Here is a 21,632-nt window from a genome sequence, read left to right as displayed (position 1 = left end):
ATGGCTCCAACAGCATTTGTTTTCTTATATGCAGTGCGTTTCTGTATTTGCATCGCGTTTGTGCTTTTTCATTATTGCAAGAAATTCCATTGACTCATTCACAGGTCAAAAATGTGTTTTACCTGAAAGAAACATGCAATATTTACATGTAAGATCATAGAAAAATAGTCAACCAAGTGCAATGATGTCATCCAACATAATATTTACCACTTCGTTTGCAGTGGAAAAAAAAAAATTCTGGACGTTTTCTTTTCGACATGATCTTGACGTACTTCTCCATTCTCTGTGCTGCTCTTTGACCTGACCTGAACTGACCTGCTCCGAACGTGACCTCAGGTTACGTCACGCATGCATAATTAGGCTACAGTTGTCTGGGCTGGCAAAGGTGAAGTGAAATGCGCTGGTCTTCTTACGAATGCTTCAATCACTGGAACAAAAGGCACATTGCAGGACTACTTTGTCATACAAAGTTTGAATCTTGAAAGCCGGACTACAAACGTGGATAGCCAGGGAGAAACACACGCAAGCCTACGACGTGGTAAGATATGATATTCCTCACTATATGAAGTGACTGATAACAAGATCTGTATAATGGATTGTAAAGAAATTCGTCAGGTTTTTATTTTGTAGACAATTGATCTGTATTTATAGGTGATGGGATGACAGTACAATGGTGTGTTTGTATCATCTGCCCTTTCATGTGATATGCGTGGCATTTCTGTGCGACCCTGTATTCGCACACAATTTTAGAGTAACTTTACAATTTTTTTCCTTGTAAAAACATTGTATTACCACAAGTGCTTGGTCTTGTCGGAAAGCTGCGGTTCTCGCTTCTCGCTATGACGAACGGTTGCAGAAAAAATCCATAGATAAGAACAGGTATACAGGTACATATATATATATATATATATATATATATATATATATATATATGGCTTTTGTTAAAAAAATAATGTTTGGATCAAAGCATAGTGTGCTTTCTCAGGGAAGGACATTTTATATATATAATTTATATATATATATATATATATATATGTGTGTGTGTGTGTGTGTGTGTGTGTGTGTGTGTGGAGAGAGAGAGAGAGAGAGAGAGAGAGAGAGAAAATATACATTCATTTCTGTTTTTCTGAATTAACAATTAAAACATTTCTCAGATTTTTGAAAAAATGATCTTGTTAGTTCAGAGAGAAAAAGCAGATTTTCTCTCCATGAAAAATGAAATATATATATATATATATATATATATATATATATATGTGTGTGTGTGTGTGTGTGTGTGTGTGTGTGTGCTTTCTCAGGGAAGGACATTTTAGCAGTACCTCTATCCTGATATAAATGAAGACAAGGTAACGACAACAGGAATATGTCAAGGACACTTTTGTTTGTGTGATATGCCAGTAAGTAATGCCCAGACTTGTCAGTGTAACACCTGTGACTCATTTGTCTGAATATTGAGAGAAAAACAGATTTCCAAAAGTCCAGATTGTTAGCGTCTGTAGTTTTTAAGTTATGTTTGTTTTTCTGGTCCCAGTCTTTTTTTAAATCTGGCTTCACTGCATCCAAACAGCAACCATGACCTTGACTGCAGCTGCCTGTTACATTTTGGATGCTTCATATCACATTGCATTTCTATGTTTCATTGACTCTGCATTTACCCACCCATTCCTTGTTGTTAGCTCTGTGTGTCTTGGTAACTTGCATGTGCTTTTTCCAAGCTTATCACCACTAGAACATACTCCACAATGGCTATCCATATACCGGGTCTGATAATGATGGTCATCTTCTACCTGCTTGTGTTGGGAACTGGCATCTGGGCATCTGTAAAATCGAAGAAGATGGAGAAAAACACACTCAATGGATGGATTGAAGTGTCTTTTTTGGCTAACCGCAGGGTCAATTTGGTAGTGGGAGTCTTCACAATGACGGGTGAGTTTTAGTCAAGCAGAAACAACATTGAACTGGCTTTGGATAAAGAGTTATTTAGTGTTTACAACTATAATCATAAACATTACTCATTGTATTATTAATAGTGATTCTTGACCTGAAAGATATGACTGTGTTTTCTTTGTACATTTATTTCCTGCTGTAGCCACCTGGGTCGGAGGTGCTTTTATCATTGGATTGGCAGAGACAGTTTATGACCCCACAAAGGGACTAATCTGGGCTCTTATTCCTCTGCAAATGTCAATTTCATTTATTATTGGTAAGATCCTCTTAAGAAGGTAATCACATCCAAAAAAATCATATGAAGCAGTGCTTGAAGTGGGCTAGTACATAGCACCAGTATGTCTACATTTTATTTTTAAGTGTACCTTGAATTTTTCTTGTACATCAGCATTTCTCACAAGCTGCTGGTTCTCTTTTCTGCCCTTTCCATATCAGGTTCTCCAACCTGTCCTCATTCCTAGATCTTCAAATACCAACAAATTTTCACACCATTCAGTGTGTCACAACAACACATAAGGCAACCTTTAGCATATCTATGTGACAAGTAACACATTATAACACATCCAATGTTGTGAAACAAGTTCAGTTGCATTTAGGCAACCCGGTCTCACTTTGACTCTGTCATTGAAATCCGGTGCTTGGGCAGACTTGGGTGACTTGCAGCATCAGACACCGATGAAAAAAGCCATCCTGTAAGTTCAATTCAATTCAATTCAATTCAATTTTATTTATAAAGCCCAATATCACAAATCACAATTTGCCTCACAGGGCTTTACAGCATACGACATCCCTCTGTCCTTATGACCCTCGCAGCGGATAAGGAAAAACTCCCCCCCAAAAAAACCTTTAATGGGGAAAAAAAACGGTAGAAACCTCAGGAAGAGCAACTGAGGAGGGATCCCTCTTCCATGACGGACAGACGTGCAATAGATGTCGTACAGAACAGATCAGCATAACAAATTAACAGTAATCCACATGACACAATGAGACAGAGAAAGAGAGAGAGAGAGAGAGAGAGAGAGAGAGAGAGAGAGAGAGAGAGAGAGATGCAGGTAATGACAGTAGCTTACAACAACATTATTGAAAGTAATAATATTATAGTTATAGTTCTGGCTACTGCGGTACAATATGTTGAAAGTATGTATTAATATCTGGCAGTATACAAGTGTGACAATAGTCATATGTGTATAATAACAGTAGAAGTATGACTAATGACAAAGTTAGCATGATACATGGCCGGTCGTTGTTATAATTTAACATGCAACATTTTAAATGCGGCAGGACAATAACAGAAGTTAGGGTGCTGAAAGTCCAAGTGGAGTAGTGGGAAGGGTGGTAAATAGGTCCGACATCACCGACTTTTACCAGGGAGAGTAGTGTTCACGTCCTGTAAGATTATAAAGTCAAACCATGTTCTTCTTTCCTAAACCCAACCATGCGTTTTTGTTGCCTAAACCCAACCATCTGTGTTTGTTGAAGAAAACAAAACAAAACAAAATGTCAGTTCGTTGTGTTGTACCAATGTAGTGTGTTTATCTTGAAAAATACTGTATGGTAATGTTAAATTTCCTGTGAAAACAGAAGTGTACTTTGAAAGAAGATATTTGACATGGCGTCCCAGAACGTCAACAACCAGCGCACCCAGGGGACCTTTCACATTGTATCTGGACATGACAAGTCCATGACCAAACGTTTATGGGACGAGGTTGGAGTAAGAATGTGTTGGTTTGGGCAACACAGCTACTTGATCGGGCTTAGAAAAATACGATCATGTCTGGGGTTGAAAGAAGTACATTTGTTGTGTCATCTAAGTAAGTGACATCAAGGTTCGACAACTGTACATAAATTATGTAACGTTACGTTAAAACAGCACCGGACACAAACTGTGTTCCAGTTTTGTTTGTCCCATCCACCTCACCTTCCTTCCACCGTACGTAGACTTCCTCATTCTTTACACTACATCAGTTGCTCTTAGCATCAAGTATTGCCACAAACAACATATCATGCCAGGGGCGGACTGGGACTAAAAAACAGCCCTGGACTTTGACTCGGCCCAGCCCACAACAACTGGTGTGCGGAAACTCATCAGCCCCAGACACGGGTGTCAAAATACTTAAATCATAACACATGATACTATACCTTCCAAATTATAGCAATAGCACCGACGTTGACTAGATGTTGTGTTAAGAGCATAGTGTAGAATACTCACTGAGAAATAAATGACACAGTCCAGATGTCTCTCTGCTGAACAATACGATGCAGGTGACTGCCTGAAACAGGCCCAACATCTATGGGCCGGCTGGCATCCAATTTAACCCTATGGGCCCTAGGCGTTTTTGGGGTATTTTTACTGCCTTTACTTTTAAGCTCATAGCACAGTCATTATAAAGGCTACATACACATGCTATATCTTGTTTTTTCAGGACAACGTGGGCAAAAGTGTGTTTTATCTGAAAGAAATATGCAATATTTACATCTAAGCATAGAAAAATAGTCAACCAAGTGCAATGATGTCCTCCAAGATAATATTTGCCACTTTGTTTGCAGTAAACAAAGTTTGTTGTTGTTTTTCAGTTTCAGTTATATATTGGGGGGGCATTTTGGGCATTGGGGGGGACACATGTCCCCCTCAATGTATATGGTGACTACGGCCCTGTCAGCATGCATAATTAGGCTGCAGTTGTCTGGGTGCGCAAAGGTGAAGTGGCTGGTCTTGTCATACAAAATCTGATGGAGTGTCAACTGGACAATATGGAGATATTTGCATCTTGAAAGCCGGACTACAAATGTGGAAAGACAGGGAGAAACACATGCAAGCCTAAGATGCGGAAAGATATGATATTCCTCACTATATGAAGTGACTGATAACAAGATCTGTATAATGGATTGTAAAGAAATTCGTCAGGTTTTTATTTTGTAGACAATTAATCTGGATTTATAGCATGATGGGATGACAGCAAAATGATGTGTGTGGTATCATTGGAAAGCTCTGCTCCTTTCATGTGATACGCGTGGCATTTCTGTGTGAGCCTGCATTCGCGAGTGATCCATCCAAGAGTAATGTGTGTGCAAAGCTGTATGAAAGCTCTGTTATACATAGTTTTAGTGTAAATTTATCATTCTTTTTCGCTGTGAAAACATTGGACTACCGACAAGTGCTTGGTCTTGTCGGAAAGCCACAATTGCGCTATTTCACGTGATATGCGTGGCTTCTCGCTATGATGCATGGTTGCGGGGAAAATCAATAGAGAAGAACAGGTGTGAATTTGGACGCACTATGCGTCGTTCGGGCCCATAGGGTTAAAGGCTGCCACCTAACGGACTGGACGTGGAACAGTAGATTATCAGGGAGAAATAGGAAAAAAAATAAAATAAAGGTGTTGACTGCGTGGCGGCCGCCGGCCGTCCTGGAGTCCCGGCCGTTCTGTGATTCTCCAGAACCTCCAGATGGCCAGTCCGCCCCTGTATCATGCTGATGTTTAAGGGCAGCATTTTCGTCAGTGTCTGACACCACAAGTCACTGCCCAAGCTCCAGATTTCAATGACTTTGGAGTGAGACGGGGTTGGACAAAGTGTAGGTACTTGAGACCCTAGAAATAAGAATGGGATAGGTTCTCTGGGCGACTGATAATAGCTGGGTGCACTACATACCTGGGGGGTACTACGTTATGCTCACCTGGGCCTGTTCTTGCCTGCCTGCTTTCTCTGTCTACGGTTAATCCAAGAAATGTTACATGACATAATGTTGGCCTGCCTCCAAAAAGGCAACACAAAGAAAACAAGAACAGTGAGAGGACGACACAACAGAGCTGTACAACTGTACAGCTGAATTGTAAAGTTACACACTGCTATGCTTGCTGTCTCTTTTTAAAGGCGGACTGTTCTTTGCAAAGCCAATGCGGGACCAAAACTACATCACGATGATGGATCCATTTCAGAGAAAGTATGGGAAGACACTGACGGGGCTTCTTGCCATTGTTCCATTCATCGGTGAACTGATGTGGGTTCCTGTCACACTGATTTCTCTGGGTAATATAAAAACACAAACACTTTGTCACATCTGTCTCCAGAGGTACTGTTTCTCAGATCCCGTATTATGTGTAACTGTGTATCGCCCACCCAAACACAATGCCATCTTCCTGAATGAGTTCCCTGAGTTTTTTTCATCAGTTTTAAACTTCAATTTTCATGTGGACACTCAAACCAATGCCAGCATTTCTTGGAACAATAGACTCCTTTAACTTTATTCAGCATGTTTCCGGTCCAACTCATAACCATGGCCATACCCTGGACTTAGTATTTACACTTGGCTTGACTATTTACACCTCTATATTAAACATTTTTCGTCCAATCTCCAAGCTCCCATTCCTGTCCAAAGTACTGGAGAAAACTGTCTTTTCACAGCTTGTGTCTCATCTAGCTAACAACAACATCATGGAGACTTTTCAGTCAGGTTTTAGTGTTTGACACAGCACAGAATCTGCCCTTCTTAAAGTGTCAAATGACTTACTGCTGTCTTTAGATAGAGCTAAATGTGCCATTTTAATAATATTACACCTCAGTGCAGCCTTTGGCACTGTTGATCATTCTATATTATTGAACCGTCTTCAAGAATTGGTCGGCATCCGGGGAACTGCCCTCAAATGGTATGGTTTGATGTGAAATCCTGGATGGCAACAAACTGTCTTCAATTAAACAAAAACAAAAAAGAGGTTTTATACATACATGTATATATATATATATATATATATATATATATATATATATATATGTATATGTGTGTGTGTGACTCTGCCTTTAAATTTGACAAACAAATCAACACTGTGGTGAAGGGCTGTTATTTCCAACTACGAAACAACGCAAAACTCAAGCCGATAATCTCACACAATGACCTAACCACTGCATTCATCTCCTCAAGGCTGGACTACTGTAACTCCCTATACTAAGGGTGTCTGCCAGTTATCTTTGTCTCGTTTGTAGCTGGTGCAGATCGCTGCAGCAAGACTTCTCACTGGTACCAGGAAAAGAGACAACATTACACCAGTGCTAGCATCCCTGCACTGGCTCCCCATCAAATTCAGGATTGATTTTAAGGCTCTTGTATTTGTTTTTAAAGACATACATAGACTGGTACCCCAGTATATCACTGAGCTCCTCTACCCCTACTCCAACTCCTGACCTCTTAGATCCTTGGCATATTACCTTAAATCTTAAAATGTACATGTTTTCAATGGCCTTTGGTTGTCTGAGGTGATTTTAATATTTTAGCATTTCATCTTATCTTTTTATGTTTGTAACTGTTCTTACTTGTTTTATTCTGTTCTATATTTGTGTACATTTTTATATTGCTATATATTTGTGTGTCATTCTTTTATCTTGCACAGCACTTTGTTCAGCTGCGGTTGTTTTTAAATGTGCTATATAGATAAACTTGATTTGATATAATTTGTTTATAATGATAAACGTGGTGTGTTTTACTTCCAACAGGGGTCACTGTTAGTGTCTTTGCCGATCTGCCCTTAAGTCTTTGCGTCTGGATCTCTGCTGCTGTTGCGATCACCTACACTGTTCTTGGAGGTATCTATTCCGTTGCTTTCACTGATGTCATCCAGCTATCATTGGTGTTTTGTAGCTTGGTAAGTTTAACACTAATAAGGCAGTTTTTCCAACATATATTTAGTTCTGTTTTTTTCTTACAGACTTTAATGTAAGAATTCCTCTGTTTATAGTGGCTCTGTGCTCCCTTTGTGTTGGTCAGTGACGTTTATACTGACATCACTCAAACAGCATTCAACCGTACATATCAGGCCCCCTGGCTTGGCCATCTTGAGTCTGATGAAGTGTGGAGATGGATTGATAATTTCCTAGCATTGGTAAGCTGACGTTGTGTAAAACTTTTGAAATTAATATTCAAAGAAGAGCACTTTTTAATGTCCTAAAACATTAAGCCGGCAGGGATCTTTATGATCTCACTTATATCTACTCAGCTGAAGCTAAACTATACGTTTTATTTGTTATTTCAAAACTTGTGTGAAAAGTTGTATAAAACTTTTTGTGGCTCCAGAGGGAGCCATGTAAAGTCTGATAAATTCACAGATGCTGCAGTGATGTCACTTTGAGTTAAAAAACTAAACCTCAGAATTTTGACCAAACCCTTTCCCGAACAAAACATAACACATTGATCACATTGTTTTTGGCCCTTTATTAAGTGCAATACTAAATTTGTCGAGCACTCTTTCAAATGTGAAACAAAAAATTGGACATATGGTTTATTGTGTTTTCACAGAGTGTTGGCAACTTGGCATTTCAAGACTTCCATCAAAGAACTCTGTCTTCCAACTCCACATCTACAGCCAGAATGATCTGCTTTATAGCTGCAGGGCTCGTCCTTGTTCTTGGAATTCCACCAGTGCTGATTGGTGCTGTCGCCGCCTCAACAGGTATATTTGACAGACTGGGCCGCAGCAGGGCTGTACAGTGTGTTTTGTCATGACTTAGATTTTGTTATTTTTTCTTTACCTGGCAGACAATGGCCTCCATAAGTGATGGTCCCTTAAAGGAATACTTCAACCCATCAAATTCCCATATGTATATTAAATACTAATCCCGAGTTATGTTTAATTCATCAAGAAAATATTGTTTTTCTCACATGCATTTATGGTGAACAAAGAATCAAAAAACTGAGAGTTCTTAATGAATTGAATAGTAATTTTATATCTTAACTTTTGGTTACAACCTCTCACACAACTTGTGCAGCATAATCCAAAAAAGTTGGGCATTCAGTGTTGGTTTTCAGCCTTGTCCGTTACAGGCAGAGATTTCTCCAGATTGCTTGAATCTGTTGATATTTCTTATGGTAGATGTAGAACATTTCTGATTTTTATTTCTGTAAATTGTTTCTTGGACACTCTTCTTTTTTTAAAACAAAGATTTACTCCATGGGGTTCCTAGTACACCCCCAGAGAGACATGTTGAATATATGTGTGTACATATATGTATATATATATATATATATACATATATGTATAAATGTACAGTACAGGCCAAAAGTTTGGACACACCTTCTCATTCAATGCGTTTTCTTTATTTTCATGACTATTTACATTGTAGGTTCTCACTGAAGGCATCAAAACTATGAATGAACACATGTGGAGTTATGTACTTAACAAAAAAAGGTGAAATAACTGAAAACATGTTTTATATTCTAGTTTCTTCAAAATAGCCACCCTTTGCTCTGATTACTGCTTTGCACACTCTTGGCATTCTCTCGATGAGCTTCAAGAGGTAGTCACCTGAAATGGTTTCCACTTCACAGGTGTGCCTTATCAGGGTTAATTAGTGGAATTTCTTGCTTTATCAATGGGGTTGGGACCATCAGTTGTGTTGTGCAGAAGTCAGGTTAATACACAGCCGACAGCCCTATTGGACAACTGTTAAAATTCATATTATGGCAAGAACCAATCAGCTAACTAAAGAAAAACGAGTGGCCATCATTACTTTAAGAAATGAAGGTCAGTCAGTCCGGAAAATTGCAAAAACTTTAAATGTGTCCCCAAGTGGAGTCGCAAAAACCATCAAGCGCTACAACGAAACTGGCACACATGAGGACCGACCCAGGAAAGGAAGACCAAGAGTCACCTCTGCTTCTGAGGATAAGTTCATCTGAGTCACCAGCCTCAGAAATCGCAAGTTAACAGCAGCTCAGATCAGAGACCAGATGAATGCCACACAGAGTTCTAGCAGCAGACCCATCTCTAGAACAACTGTTAAGAGGAGACTGCGCGAATCAGGCCTTCATAGTCAAATAGCTGCTAGGAAACCACTGCTAAGGAGAGGCAACAAGCAGAAGAGATTTGTTTGGGCCAAGAAACACAAGGAATGGACATTAGACCAGTGGAAATCTGTGCTTTGGTCTGATGAGTCCAAATTTGAGATCTTTGGTTCCAACTGCTGTGTCTTTGTGAGACGCAGAAAAGGTGAACGGATGGATTCCACATGCCTGGTTCCCACTGTGAAGCATGGAGGAGGAGGTGTGATGGTGTGGGGGTGTTTTGCTGGTGACACTGTTGGGGATTTATTCAAAATTGAAGGCACACTGAACCAGCATGGCTACCACAGCATCCTGCAGCGAACTTTTGGCCTGTACTGTATATATATGTGTATATATATATATATACATACACACATATATATATATATATGTTCAGTACAGGCCAAAAGTTTGGACACACCTTCTCATTCAATGCGTTTTCTTTATTTTCATGACTATTTACATTGTAGATTCTCACTGAAGGCATCAAAACTATGAATGAACACATGTGGAGTTATGTACTTAACAAAAAAAGGTGAAGTAACTGAAAACATGTTTTATATTCTAGTTTCTTCAAAATAGCCACCCTTTGCTCTGATTACTGCTTTGCACACTCTTGGCATTCTCTCCATGAGCTTCAAGAGGTAGTCACCTGAAATGGTTTTCCAACAAGGAAAGGTCTTGAAGGAGTTCCCAGAGGTGTTTAGCACTTGTTGGCCCCTTTGCCTTCACTCTGCGGTCCAGCTCACCCCAAACCATCTCGATTGGGTTCAGGTCCGGTGACTGTGGAGGCCAGGTTATCTGCCGCAGCACTCCATCACTCTCCTTCTTGGTCAAATAGCCCTTACACAGCCTGGAGGTGTGTTTGGGGTCATTGTCCTGTTGAAAAATAAATGATCGTCCAACTAAACGCAAACCGGATGGGATGGCATGTCGCTGCAGGATGCTGTGGTAGCCATGCTGGTTCAGTGTGCCTTCAATTTTGAATAAATCCCCAACAGTGTCACCAGCAAAACACCCCACACCATCACACCTCCTCCTCCATGCTTCACAGTGGGAACCAGGCATGTGGAATCCATCCGTTCACCTTTTCTGCGTCTCACAAAGACACGGCAGTTGGAACCAAAGATCTCAAATTTGGACTCATCAGACCAAAGCACAGATTTCCACTGGTCTAATGTCCATTCCTTGTGTTTCTTGGCCCAAACAAATCTCTTCTGCTTGTTGCCTCTCCTTAGCAGTGGTTTCCTAGCAGCTATTTGACCATGAAGGCCTGATTCGCGCAGTCTCCTCTTAACAGTTGTTCTAGAGATGGGTCTGCTGCTAGAACTCTGTGTGGCATTCATCTGGTCTCTGATCTGAGCTGCTGTTAACTTGCTATTTCTGAGGCTGGTGACTTGGATGAACTTATCCTCAGAAGCAGAGGTGACTCTTGGTCTTCCTTTCCTGGGTCGGTCCTCATGTGTGCCAGTTTCGTTGTAGCGCTTGATGGTTTTTGCGACTCCACTTGGGGACACATTTAAAGTTTTTGCAATTTTCCGGACTGACTGACCTTCATTTCTTAAAGTAATGATGGCCACTCGTTTTCCTTTAGTTAGCTGATTGGTTCTTGCCATAATATGAATTTTAACAGTTGTCCAATAGGGCTGTCGGCTGTGTATTAACCTGACTTCTGCACAACACAACTGATGGTCCCAACCCCATTGATAAAGCAAGAAATTCCACTAATTAACCCTGATAAGGCACACCTGTGAAGTGGAAACCATTTCAGGTGACTACCTCTTGAAGCTCATGGAGAGAATGCCAAGAGTGTGCAAAGCAGTAATCAGAGCAAAGGGTGGCTATTTTGAAGAAACTAGAATATAAAACATGTTTTCAGTTATTTCACCTTTTTTGTTAAGTACATAACTCCACATGTGTTCATTCATAGTTTTGATGCCTTCAGTGAGAATCTACAATGTAAATAGTCATGAAAATAAAGAAAACGCATTGAATGAGAAGGTGTGTCCAAACTTTTGGCCTGTACTGTGTGTGTATATATATATATATATATATATATTCATTATGATTGTTATCATCATCATCATCATCATTATCATTATTATTATTATTATTATTATATTGATAGGGCAGAGGGTAATTTTGATTTTTGTCTTATATATTTTGATGTCATTTTTACCCTGTAGCATTTTGGAGGCCTTTCTGTATTTACTAAGAAGTTTCCTATTTGTTTATTGATGCTTCCCATGTAAAACATATCCCTACAGGTTCATTAATGTAACCTGCAAGATTTGGAAATGCATATTTTTGGAGAATGCAATTTAAGAATAAGGAATTAAACATTTATTTTTTAGAACTTACCTATTTAATGTAAACATTCGGGGGTATGATTATGATTGTCACTTTGCAGTTTTTCATTTTTGATTATGTATTTCTCCATCTCTGTATATGATATTGTAGACTGTCACACTGCAAACTCGCAGCCACTTCTACTTAAGAGTGTTTTTCAAAAATGTTTGCCTGATGAAGATCTCCTTACTGAAACGTTGCAGCATTAAATCATTATTTTTGCAAGTTATTCTTTTCTACAAGGATTGTAGATGGTGAAATCTCAAATTTCTTATAACTGTACATTAAGAAACATTCATAAACAGTTGGAGTATTCACCTTTGCAGTTTTACACAAAGTGGTGAACCTTACTCCATCCTCGCTTGTGAACAGCTGAGTCTTTCAAGGATGCCCCATAATATCCAATAATGAACCTATCACCTGTTAATAATAAACTTCTCTAGTCTTTTGGATCCCCCCTTAAGACTCTTTTGGAATGTCTATATATCTAATAGGTCAAACAAGATTCTAAGATTATTACACTCTGCTTTTATTTATGTTTTACACAGAGCCCCAACTTTTTTAGAATCGGGGTTGTAGTTTCACTGTTCCCCTTTAATTTGGGATTTGTTTTTCTTTTTTTGGATACTTCATTTACTGGAGGCATGTAGAAAAACCAATATATAGCCTTGGCATGTTAAGGACCTCGTTCCAGAGTTAGCATTCATGCCATGTCTTTAATTTCAAAATTCTAGTCTGTTTTATGAAGTAATTTTGAAGTAACAATAATGATAATACATTTTATTTATAGGGCGCATTTCATAATACTCCAAGACATTTTACATTAGTTAGAAATGATCAACAGTAACACAGTTGAAATCTTTTCCTTAACATGTAATTTGCTAAATTATTCTTCTTTTTTTTTTGTAAGCTTTTTCCAGACAGGTATTTCACAAATTTCTAACTATACTGATGTTTTAATCACTTTATTTAAACACTAAATCATGATGAAACTGACCGAAACTGAACTATCTCAGGTGCATGTTAGCTGAATAGCATCCAACAGCATCCTTTCATGTTTCAGACTGGAATTTGACCTCATATGGTTCTCCTTCTCCATATGAGCGAGGGGAAGCAGCTATGGTATTGCCCATCATCCTTCTGCATCTTACTCCTACTGCCATTTTTATTGTTGGCATGGGAGCTATTGCTGGTGCTGCAATGTCATCTACTGACTCTTGCCTCCTGGCAGCAACCTCCATCTTCACCACCAACATTTACAAGATCATTCGACATCAAGTAAGTTTAGTTTATTTCAGTTATTTTCCAACTTATAAACGTTCAAATACACTGGTAGATAGACAATAAATAATCATTAAGTTTGTGCTTTTTTAGCATTAAAAAATACATATATGAAAAATAATTAATTAATTAAAAATAAATAAACAGGAAAAAACAGGACCAAAATGGTGTATGCTGAAGTCTTAGCTTATTACACCTCCCCATTTAACAATCATTATGTTTGTTAACACCCTTCAAATTATACAGAGCAATAAGAAATTGACAGCAACTAAGTATACACATCGGCCTATTGTCCGTCCAAATATCCCACACACATTTCATGTTTGTTTCTAACCTATTCCATAAATTCACTCCACAAACTGAAACACATCTTTGAACACAGTTTCCTCTCAGTTCATACTGATATTCCCTTATTTGAAACAGCCTCTGGATACAGTTTGGTAACATACTTTTGTATGCTTTGTATGTCAGTGATGCTATTTTAAAATCTACAAGTTTGCCACATTTGAGTGCCTGTGAATTTATGAATAATGTATTTGTCGGTTCATGATAATCCGCTCTGTTTATGATTCTGATGGCTCTCTTCTAAAGCAAATAAATCGGATTTGTGATCATTTTTCCCCAAACCTCCACCCAGTAAGTAATGAATGGAAATATGAAAGAACGATATAGTATATGTAATGAAATTGAGTTAAGAATGTTTTTTGTTTTATCTAATATTGTAATGGACTTTGATATTTTGTTTTTAATATGATTAACATGCAAACTGTATAATTTGTGATCTGTGACAACTCCCAAATATTTGTTCTCATATAATCTTTTATTTCAGTATTATCATAATTGTACTTGGTTATTGTTTTTCTGATATTCAAATATTATCTTTCCTCCTGAGATCCTGCATCCTCATATGGGGACATGACATTTTTGGTTTGCTGTACCTCATACTTAATTCTGCTTAACTTGGTCTACAGCCAATCCCGACACAAATGTGGACAGGGTTGTGCTTAATAACATCTGTAGTTTAAAACTGCACACGCATTTGACCAATTTAAGCAACCGTAATAAGCTAAGACACTGTTAATTAAAAACTACCTTCATTAAAAAAGGACATTCCATGCTTGGTGTAGAGCAAGGAAAATTCACACAAAGCTACGAAATGACAATCACAAGACTTTTAGAAATGTCTGTAAGAATATATATGAATAGAAATTTTTGCAATTTTGTTTTGCATGGCCATATTCAGGTATTGATATAAACTGTTTTGAACAGTTTTAGACTTGCACAGTGACCCCTCAGCCATAGCGTTACAAGATGTAGCATTGTTTTTAAGTTTTGTTATTGCAGAAAACATAACGGCATTGAAACAAACTGTTTTATACTTCATTACACACTTTTGATCATTAAAAATAAACCCGCTGTCCTCATATGAGGACAAAAAGGAGGACAAAAAACACTTTCTGTTCAAAGACAATTATTAGGTTTTTATACTTATCAAGTCTTACTAATTCCAAATAGCTCAGAGAAATTAAAAATGCATGCCAAACAAAAGTTGGAGTCTCAGGAGGATATTTAGTTTTAATTACATTAAGTGATAACTTGTTAATGTTGAATCATTGTTTTAAAATATCTAATTTTGTTTCCACGGTATCCAGAAGCTGCTCAAGGTTTTTACCAGAACAAAACAAATTTATATCATCAGCAAACATAATAAAACTTAAAAACTTGGACACATTACAAATATCATTTATGTACAATATAAACAATGTTGGACCTAGCACTGACCCTTGTGGAACCCGACATATAACCCTCAACAAGTCACACTTATTATTGTTCATTTGTGCATATTGATGTCTATTTTCAAGGTAGTTACTCAGCCATTTGTGAGCTGCTCCTCTAATCTCATATCTTTTCAGTTTGCTCATTTATAGTCCATGGTCAATTGTGTCAAGACAGAAAGATGGGAAGGAAAGTATGCTGACTTTGATATTTTAACTGAAACCATTTTTGCCGTTTTCTCCAGGCATCAGATAAAGAGCTTCAGTGGGTGATTCGCTTCTCCATAGTAGTTGTAGGGATTGTGGGAACATCTCTGACCTACCTGGACAGCAGCATCTTAGCATTCTGGATCCTGAGCTCAGACTTGACTTACACCATAATGCTCCCACAACTGATCTGTGTCCTCTTCGTCAGGGTGTCCAATGGCTATGGGGCTGTTGCAGGCTATGTTGTTGCTTTTGTGATGAGAGTTTTGTGTGGAGAGCCCATGTTCAATCTTCCTGTGATCCTGCAATTCCCAGGTTGCACTTTAGAGGATGGTGTTTACATTCAGCGCTCTCCCATCAAGACCATTTGCATGCTGTCTGCTCTGGTTTCCATTCTCATGGTTTCATATGTGGCCTCACTCCTGTTTAACAAGGGGATCCTTCCCAAGAGGTGGGACATGTTTGAGGTGAAATCCCAGGGAGCACCAGCAGATGGTGCCAGAGAAGGTGAAGGTGAAAAGGTTGATGAACCAATGCTTGAAACAGCTTGCTAATTCAGCTTCTGTTGAATTTATGTTTGATTTCATTTTTGTAACATGGTTGTTGGTGCCAATGATGTTCCAGGGCTTCTGTGGGGACACATTGCTACTCATCCAACCTTTGTATGCAGGGCCCATGGGGGTAGTAAACGAGCTGAAAAATGGGCCCTAAATGGGATTGTCCAAGGGTTCCATAATGGAACCATGCCAATTGCCTAGATGGGTGGGTTTACTCAAGTGGGCCAAAGATAAGATGCCCATTTTGGGCCCATACCCACTTGGTGCTCACTACCTGTAGCATAACCCATGTTAAACCCACCCCTGTGGGCAACTGGTATTGGGCCATTATGGAACCCATGGACAATCCCACATAGGGCCCATTTTTTAAGTATGGGGTCCACATACAAATGTTGACCGGGTTGCCAAAGAATCTGAAGAACTTATAGAAACAAGTTACTCTTCAAAGACTGGTGTCTTTTACTCTATTTCTATCCCTTCAGCACCTCTGCTTCCACACACGATTAACAATGACACACATAATATAAGCATAATGATTCTGATACACATCAGTAATGCCAGTGCATTTGATTTGCAAATTATTTTTATTGTATGTTTTCAATGAAATACAAAAATGTCAGATTTCTTCACTTGTTTTTAAGAAACATTGCAGTGTCACAAAATGTGCCTTAATCATGAAATAGAACACCCATGTTTGCAAAATACTGCATAAAAAGATGAAGAGCAATCCAAATGTTTCCTTGTTTTATTTTGTCCTTTATGAATATAATTTCACAAATAATGTCCTATTTTTATTCCCCGTGTGGCTTGAAGAAAGGTATTCGCACATTTAACCATCTGAGATGCAGGTGCATTGAAAAATATCACCTGAATCTTTGAACAGAAAATCCTGCACACTGCTCTTGCTTAGCTTCACAACTCATGAGTAACACTAAAGTTTCGGTCATCCTGGACCTTTGTCAAGAGTGTTCAACACCATTATTTCCAACACTGAGTTTAAATAGAAACTGCCCCACCCATTTCACAGGTGTGCACAGGTGTGGGGGAATTAATCAGCTGTGGGTGTGTTCTAAAATAATTGACAACAGCCTGTGCACCATATGTCACATATCCCACAAACCAAAGAATCCTTTGGGAGATAGAGTTCCCTATTAGTGAAATGTGACAGATGTATATCAGCTCTGAGAAAATGACGTCATTAAAAAAGCTGAATTGTCTTTCATATTTAACCACTTTATATTTGTGTTGTGATACAACTTTCTATAATAACAAGAGATTCAGAATAATACTAATAATAATTGGCTATGCCAAACTATCTTTTATATTTTGTTTATTTTATAAGCACACACAAAGGTAAGGCAATGCCCGCCTCTACAATTGGATCTTTAAACTCTACAACTAAACAACAAAATGCATACAAAACAGCAAAAAACATTAACAATTTACAATGATACTATGATTTTATTATAATTAATGACTGTTGTGTGTCAACCCGGTGTCCAGGATTAACAGTGGCATTGTACGTTTATGGAACCTGAACGTTTGCACACTATTATGAAGTTTATAGGTTGAAACTTTGAGGTAAAGTTAAAAGAATACTCCGACGATTTGGGAGTTATGCTCTTTCTCTATCATAGTGAGACAACATGATCGATATCTTTATTGTGTCTGTATGTCCAGTGGCTGGGTCTCAGCGGTTAGCATTGCGGCTTAGCTTAGCAAATACAATTGAAGTCTATAGGGGCTCAGTACCCTACTCAGTAAAAGTGAACAAATAAACGTTACAGAAACCATGAACCTGGCATTTCTGCATGTGCATTTAAAATAAACATGTTTAAACATTAATTCGAAAAACGAGAGTCCTTTTTAGTCGTTTTAGAAGAAGTTTGATACACGGAACTACAGTGTATTTACGCCCTACGCTGTGATCCGCGGAGGGATACACCGGTGAGCAGGCACAGGCACAGACGTAGCCTGTAAACAAAACTCAATTGTTTATTTAGCCTAGCGATGTCTCCGGACTATAGTAGCTGCAATGGACGATTTTGAACGCGATTTTGAAGAGTTTCTTGTAGCGGACACAGATCCAGAGCCATACCTGTTTGAGCCGGAGTACACAGATGAGGAACTCCAGGTGATGAATGCTGAGCGGTCGAGAAGAGAGGCTGAATCCTCCAAGGCAGCGGAACAGCAAGGTACTGAGGGGAGACGGAGGTCAGGGGAGGATTGGTGGTGTAGCTGCGGGGCTTGCCAACCTGTGCCTATGGAGGTGGAATCATTTTGCTGCACAGAATGGGATTCGGTGCTACCATCGTTGGGGAGATATATCATCAGGAGGAAAACTGCTGCAGAGAGTGCATCACAAGGAGTGAAAACTTTGCAGCAATTACTAATCCTGGCGTGATTGAAACATTTTTTCATGTTCCTAAGATAAACTGGAAAAAACGCCCCAGGCCTGCAGGAGCTGATGGACAGCTTTCAGTCGAGTGAGTGAGTAATATCGTCCGTGTCGTCTCTTTGTTTGCTTTTACCGAGTGACCTAGCGTACCTGTCCCAGAGCCAGCTGCAGCTGTTGCTCACCGGTGTATCCCAGGACGTAAACACACTATAGTTCCGTGTATCAAACTTCTTCTAAAATGACTAAAAAGGACTTTTGTTTTTCGAACTAATGTTTAAACATGTTTATTTTAAATGCACATGCAGAAATGCCAGCTTCAGGGTTTCTGTAACGTTTATTTGTTCACTTTTATGAGTAGGCTACTGACCCCCTATAGACTTCAATTGTATTCGCTAAACTAAGCCGCAATGCTAACCGCTGAGTCCCATCCACTGGACGTACAGACACAAAAAAGATATCGATCATGTTGTCTCAATATGAAAATGATAGAGAAAGGGCATGACTCCCAAATCGTCTGAGTATTACTTTAAGGCTTTAAAAAAAACTATGGTTATGGATAGGAAAAGATAATATTTTGGCTTGAAATACTGTGCCACTATCTTCCCAAAAAAAGAGCTGTGATGTCTTGTTAAAAAATAATAACCACTTTCGTTGCCACTTTGTTCCATAGATTCTTTTTTTTTTTTTTGCTTTAAGGTAAAGCACTAGGCCTACCAGTTCTTATTTTTGAGAGTCCTCTTTTTTTTATTTAACCCTTTGAAACCTGGAGCAACATCATTTTTCATGTGCTGCTTTCAGACACCTTTTGAAAGTATTTTAACCTTGAACTGAAGCAAATTGGTGCAGTTTCTTTCAGAAATATGGGGGAAATAATAATTGCAAAAAATCAATAGCTTTAGAAAATAACTAGGGAAAAAAGAAAACAGCTAGGGAATAGCTATATAATAATACTTATTATTACATTTTAAAATGATGTTACAGACTTTTAACTTTTAAGCACTTTTTCCAGGTCATCTCCTTTTTTGTTTGATTTTACTTTTTTTTTTAAAATTGCATTTTATTAACTTCTTTACACATTTCTACATCACCCAAAATTGATATTCTGGGGTCCAGGATAATTCTTTTCTGTTATATTTCAGATGTATATTTATAAACTTTATTCCAAAATCCTTCCAAGTGTGTGCACCTCCAAAACATGTGTATCATATCACCATTATCTGCATTACATCTTGGCATTTAGATGGTGTATTAGGGCTAAACTGCTGTAGCCTGTGGGAAGTATAATACACATCATGAGATATGTTAAACTGCATAAGTCTATGTTTGGTGTTAATCAAACTTTTTTGTGACTTCTCCAATAGATCTTCCCATTCCTTCAGCACGTATTCGTGTCCCACATCTTTTTCCCACTTGTATTTATGCCGTGCTGAATTATGGTTCATTCCATTGTTTATAGTATTATACAATCTTGATATTAATCCCTTTTGTACCTTTGCTTTCAACATATATATATATATATATATATATATATATATATATATATATATATATATAAATAAATATACAGTACAGGCCAAAAGTTTGGACACACCTTCTCATTCAATGCGTTTTCTTTATTTTCATGACTATTTACATTGTAGATTCTCACTGAAGGCATCAAAACTATGAATGAACACATGTGGAGTTATGTACTTAACAAAAAAAGGTGAAATAACTGAAAACATGTTTTATATTCTAGTTTCTTCAAAATAGCCACCCTTTGCTCTGATTACTGCTTTGCACACTCTTGGCATTCTCTCCATGAGCTTCAGGAGGTAGTCACCTGAAATGGTTTTCCAACAGTCTTGAAGGAGTTCCCAGAGGTGTTTAGCACTTGTTGGCCCCTTTGCCTTCACTCTGCGGTCCAGCTCACCCCAAACCATCTCGATTGGGTTCAGGTCCGGTGACTGTGGAGGCCAGGTCATCTGCCGCAGCACTTCATCACTCTCCTTCTTGGTCAAATAGCCCTTACACAGCCTGGAGGTGTGTTTGGGGTCATTGTCCTGTTGAAAAATAAATGATCGTCCAACTAAACGCAAACCGGATGGGATGGCATGTCGCTGCAGGATGCTGTGGTAGCCATGCTGGTTCAGTGTGCCTTCAATTTTGAATAAATCCCCAACAGTGTCACCAGCAAAACACCCCCACACCATCACACCTCCTCCTCCATGCTTCACAGTGGGAACCAGGCATGTGGAATCCATCCGTTCACCTTTTTGCGTCTCACAAAGACACGGCGGTTGGAACCAAAGATCTCAAATTTGGACTCATCAGACCAAAGCACAGATTTCCACTGGTCTAATGTCCATTCCTTGTGTTTCTTGGCCCAAACAAATCTCTTCTGCTTGTTGCCTCTCCTTAGCAGTGGTTTCCTAGCAGCTATTTGACCATGAAGGCCTGATTCGCGCAGTCTCCTCTTAACAGTTGTTCTAGAGATGGGTCTGCTGCTAGAACTCTGTGTGGCATTCATCTGGTCTCTGATCTGAGCTGCTGTTAACTTGCGATTTCTGAGGCTGGTGACTCGGATGAACTTATCCTCAGAAGCAGAGGTGACTCTTGGTCTTCCTTTCCTTGGTCGGTCCTCATGTGTGCCAGTTTCGTTGTAGCGCTTGATGGTTTTTGCGACTCCACTTGGGGACACATTTTAAGTTTGTGCAATTTTCCGGACTGACTGACCTTCATTTCTTAAAGTAATGATGGCCACTCGTTTTTCTTTAGTTAGCTGATTGGTTCTTGCCATAATATGAATTTTAACAGTTGTCCAATAGGGCTGTCGGCTGTGTATTAACCTGACTTCTGCACAACACAACTGATGGTCCCAACCCCATTGATAAAGCAAGAAATTCCACTAATTAACCCTGATAAGGCACACCTGTGAAGTGGAAACCATTTCAGGTGACTACCTCTTGAAGCTCATGGAGAGAATGCCAAGAGTGTGCAAAGCAGTAATCAGAGCAAAGGGTGGCTATTTTGAAGAAACTAGAATATAAAACATGTTTTCAGTTATTTCACCTTTTTTTGTTAAGTACATAACTCCACATGTGTTCATTCATAGTTTTGATGCCTTCAGTGAGAATCTACAATGTAAATAGTCATGAAAATAAAGAAAACGCATTGAATGAGAAGGTGTGTCCAAACTTTTGGCCTGTACTGTATATATATATATATGGCCTCTTGGATTAAAATAGCCTATATATTATTATTTTATTACTGTCCCCTTATTGTACAAACTGTAAATACATCTTTATTCCTGATTATGTGACGTCGCC

The 21,632-nt window shown here is 38.8% G+C and overlaps 1 protein-coding gene across 4 annotated transcripts; it reads left to right on the top strand.

Annotated features, from left to right (window-relative positions):
* The first annotated feature begins 385 nt into the window (after positions 1 to 385).
* LOC125884985 (high-affinity choline transporter 1-like) lies at positions 386 to 16,908 on the top strand. 4 transcript variants are annotated; one of them, XM_049570331.1, is made up of 10 exons: positions 386 to 538; positions 1,299 to 1,346; positions 1,716 to 1,926; positions 2,090 to 2,203; positions 5,821 to 5,976; positions 7,435 to 7,524; positions 7,735 to 7,820; positions 8,234 to 8,387; positions 13,170 to 13,384; positions 15,408 to 16,907. In XM_049570331.1, the coding sequence occupies exons 3-10, from the start codon at positions 1,743 to 1,745 to the stop codon at positions 15,921 to 15,923; spliced, it is 1,515 nt and encodes a 504-aa protein (XP_049426288.1). In that variant the 5' UTR covers positions 386 to 538; positions 1,299 to 1,346; positions 1,716 to 1,742; the 3' UTR covers positions 15,924 to 16,907. The 4 variants fall into 4 exon arrangements, with proteins under 4 accessions (XP_049426288.1, XP_049426285.1, XP_049426287.1 ...); XM_049570328.1 differs by having other exon boundaries at positions 7,435 to 7,583; positions 7,677 to 7,820; positions 15,408 to 16,904; XM_049570330.1 differs by lacking the exon at positions 2,090 to 2,203 and having other exon boundaries at positions 7,435 to 7,583; positions 7,677 to 7,820; positions 15,408 to 16,908.
* Positions 16,909 to 21,632: the final 4,724 nt, after the last annotated feature.

The sequence above is a fragment of the Epinephelus fuscoguttatus genome, linkage group LG24, assembly GCF_011397635.1.
Source record: "Epinephelus fuscoguttatus linkage group LG24, E.fuscoguttatus.final_Chr_v1".
Lineage (NCBI taxonomy): Eukaryota > Metazoa > Chordata > Actinopteri > Perciformes > Serranidae > Epinephelus > Epinephelus fuscoguttatus.
This window is presented reverse-complemented; position numbering and strand designations above follow the sequence as displayed.

Excerpts from the sequence above, each read along its gene's own strand:
- LOC125884985 (XM_049570329.1), top strand. The coding sequence starts at position 1,743 with ATGGCTATCCATATACCGGGTCTGATAATGATGGTCATCTTCTACCTG. Across the intron at positions 8,388-13,169 it reads TGCTGTCGCCGCCTCAACAG|ACTGGAATTTGACCTCATAT; the intron begins GTATATTTGACA and ends TTCATGTTTCAG. Across the intron at positions 13,385-15,407 it reads ACAAGATCATTCGACATCAA|GCATCAGATAAAGAGCTTCA; the intron begins GTAAGTTTAGTT and ends CGTTTTCTCCAG.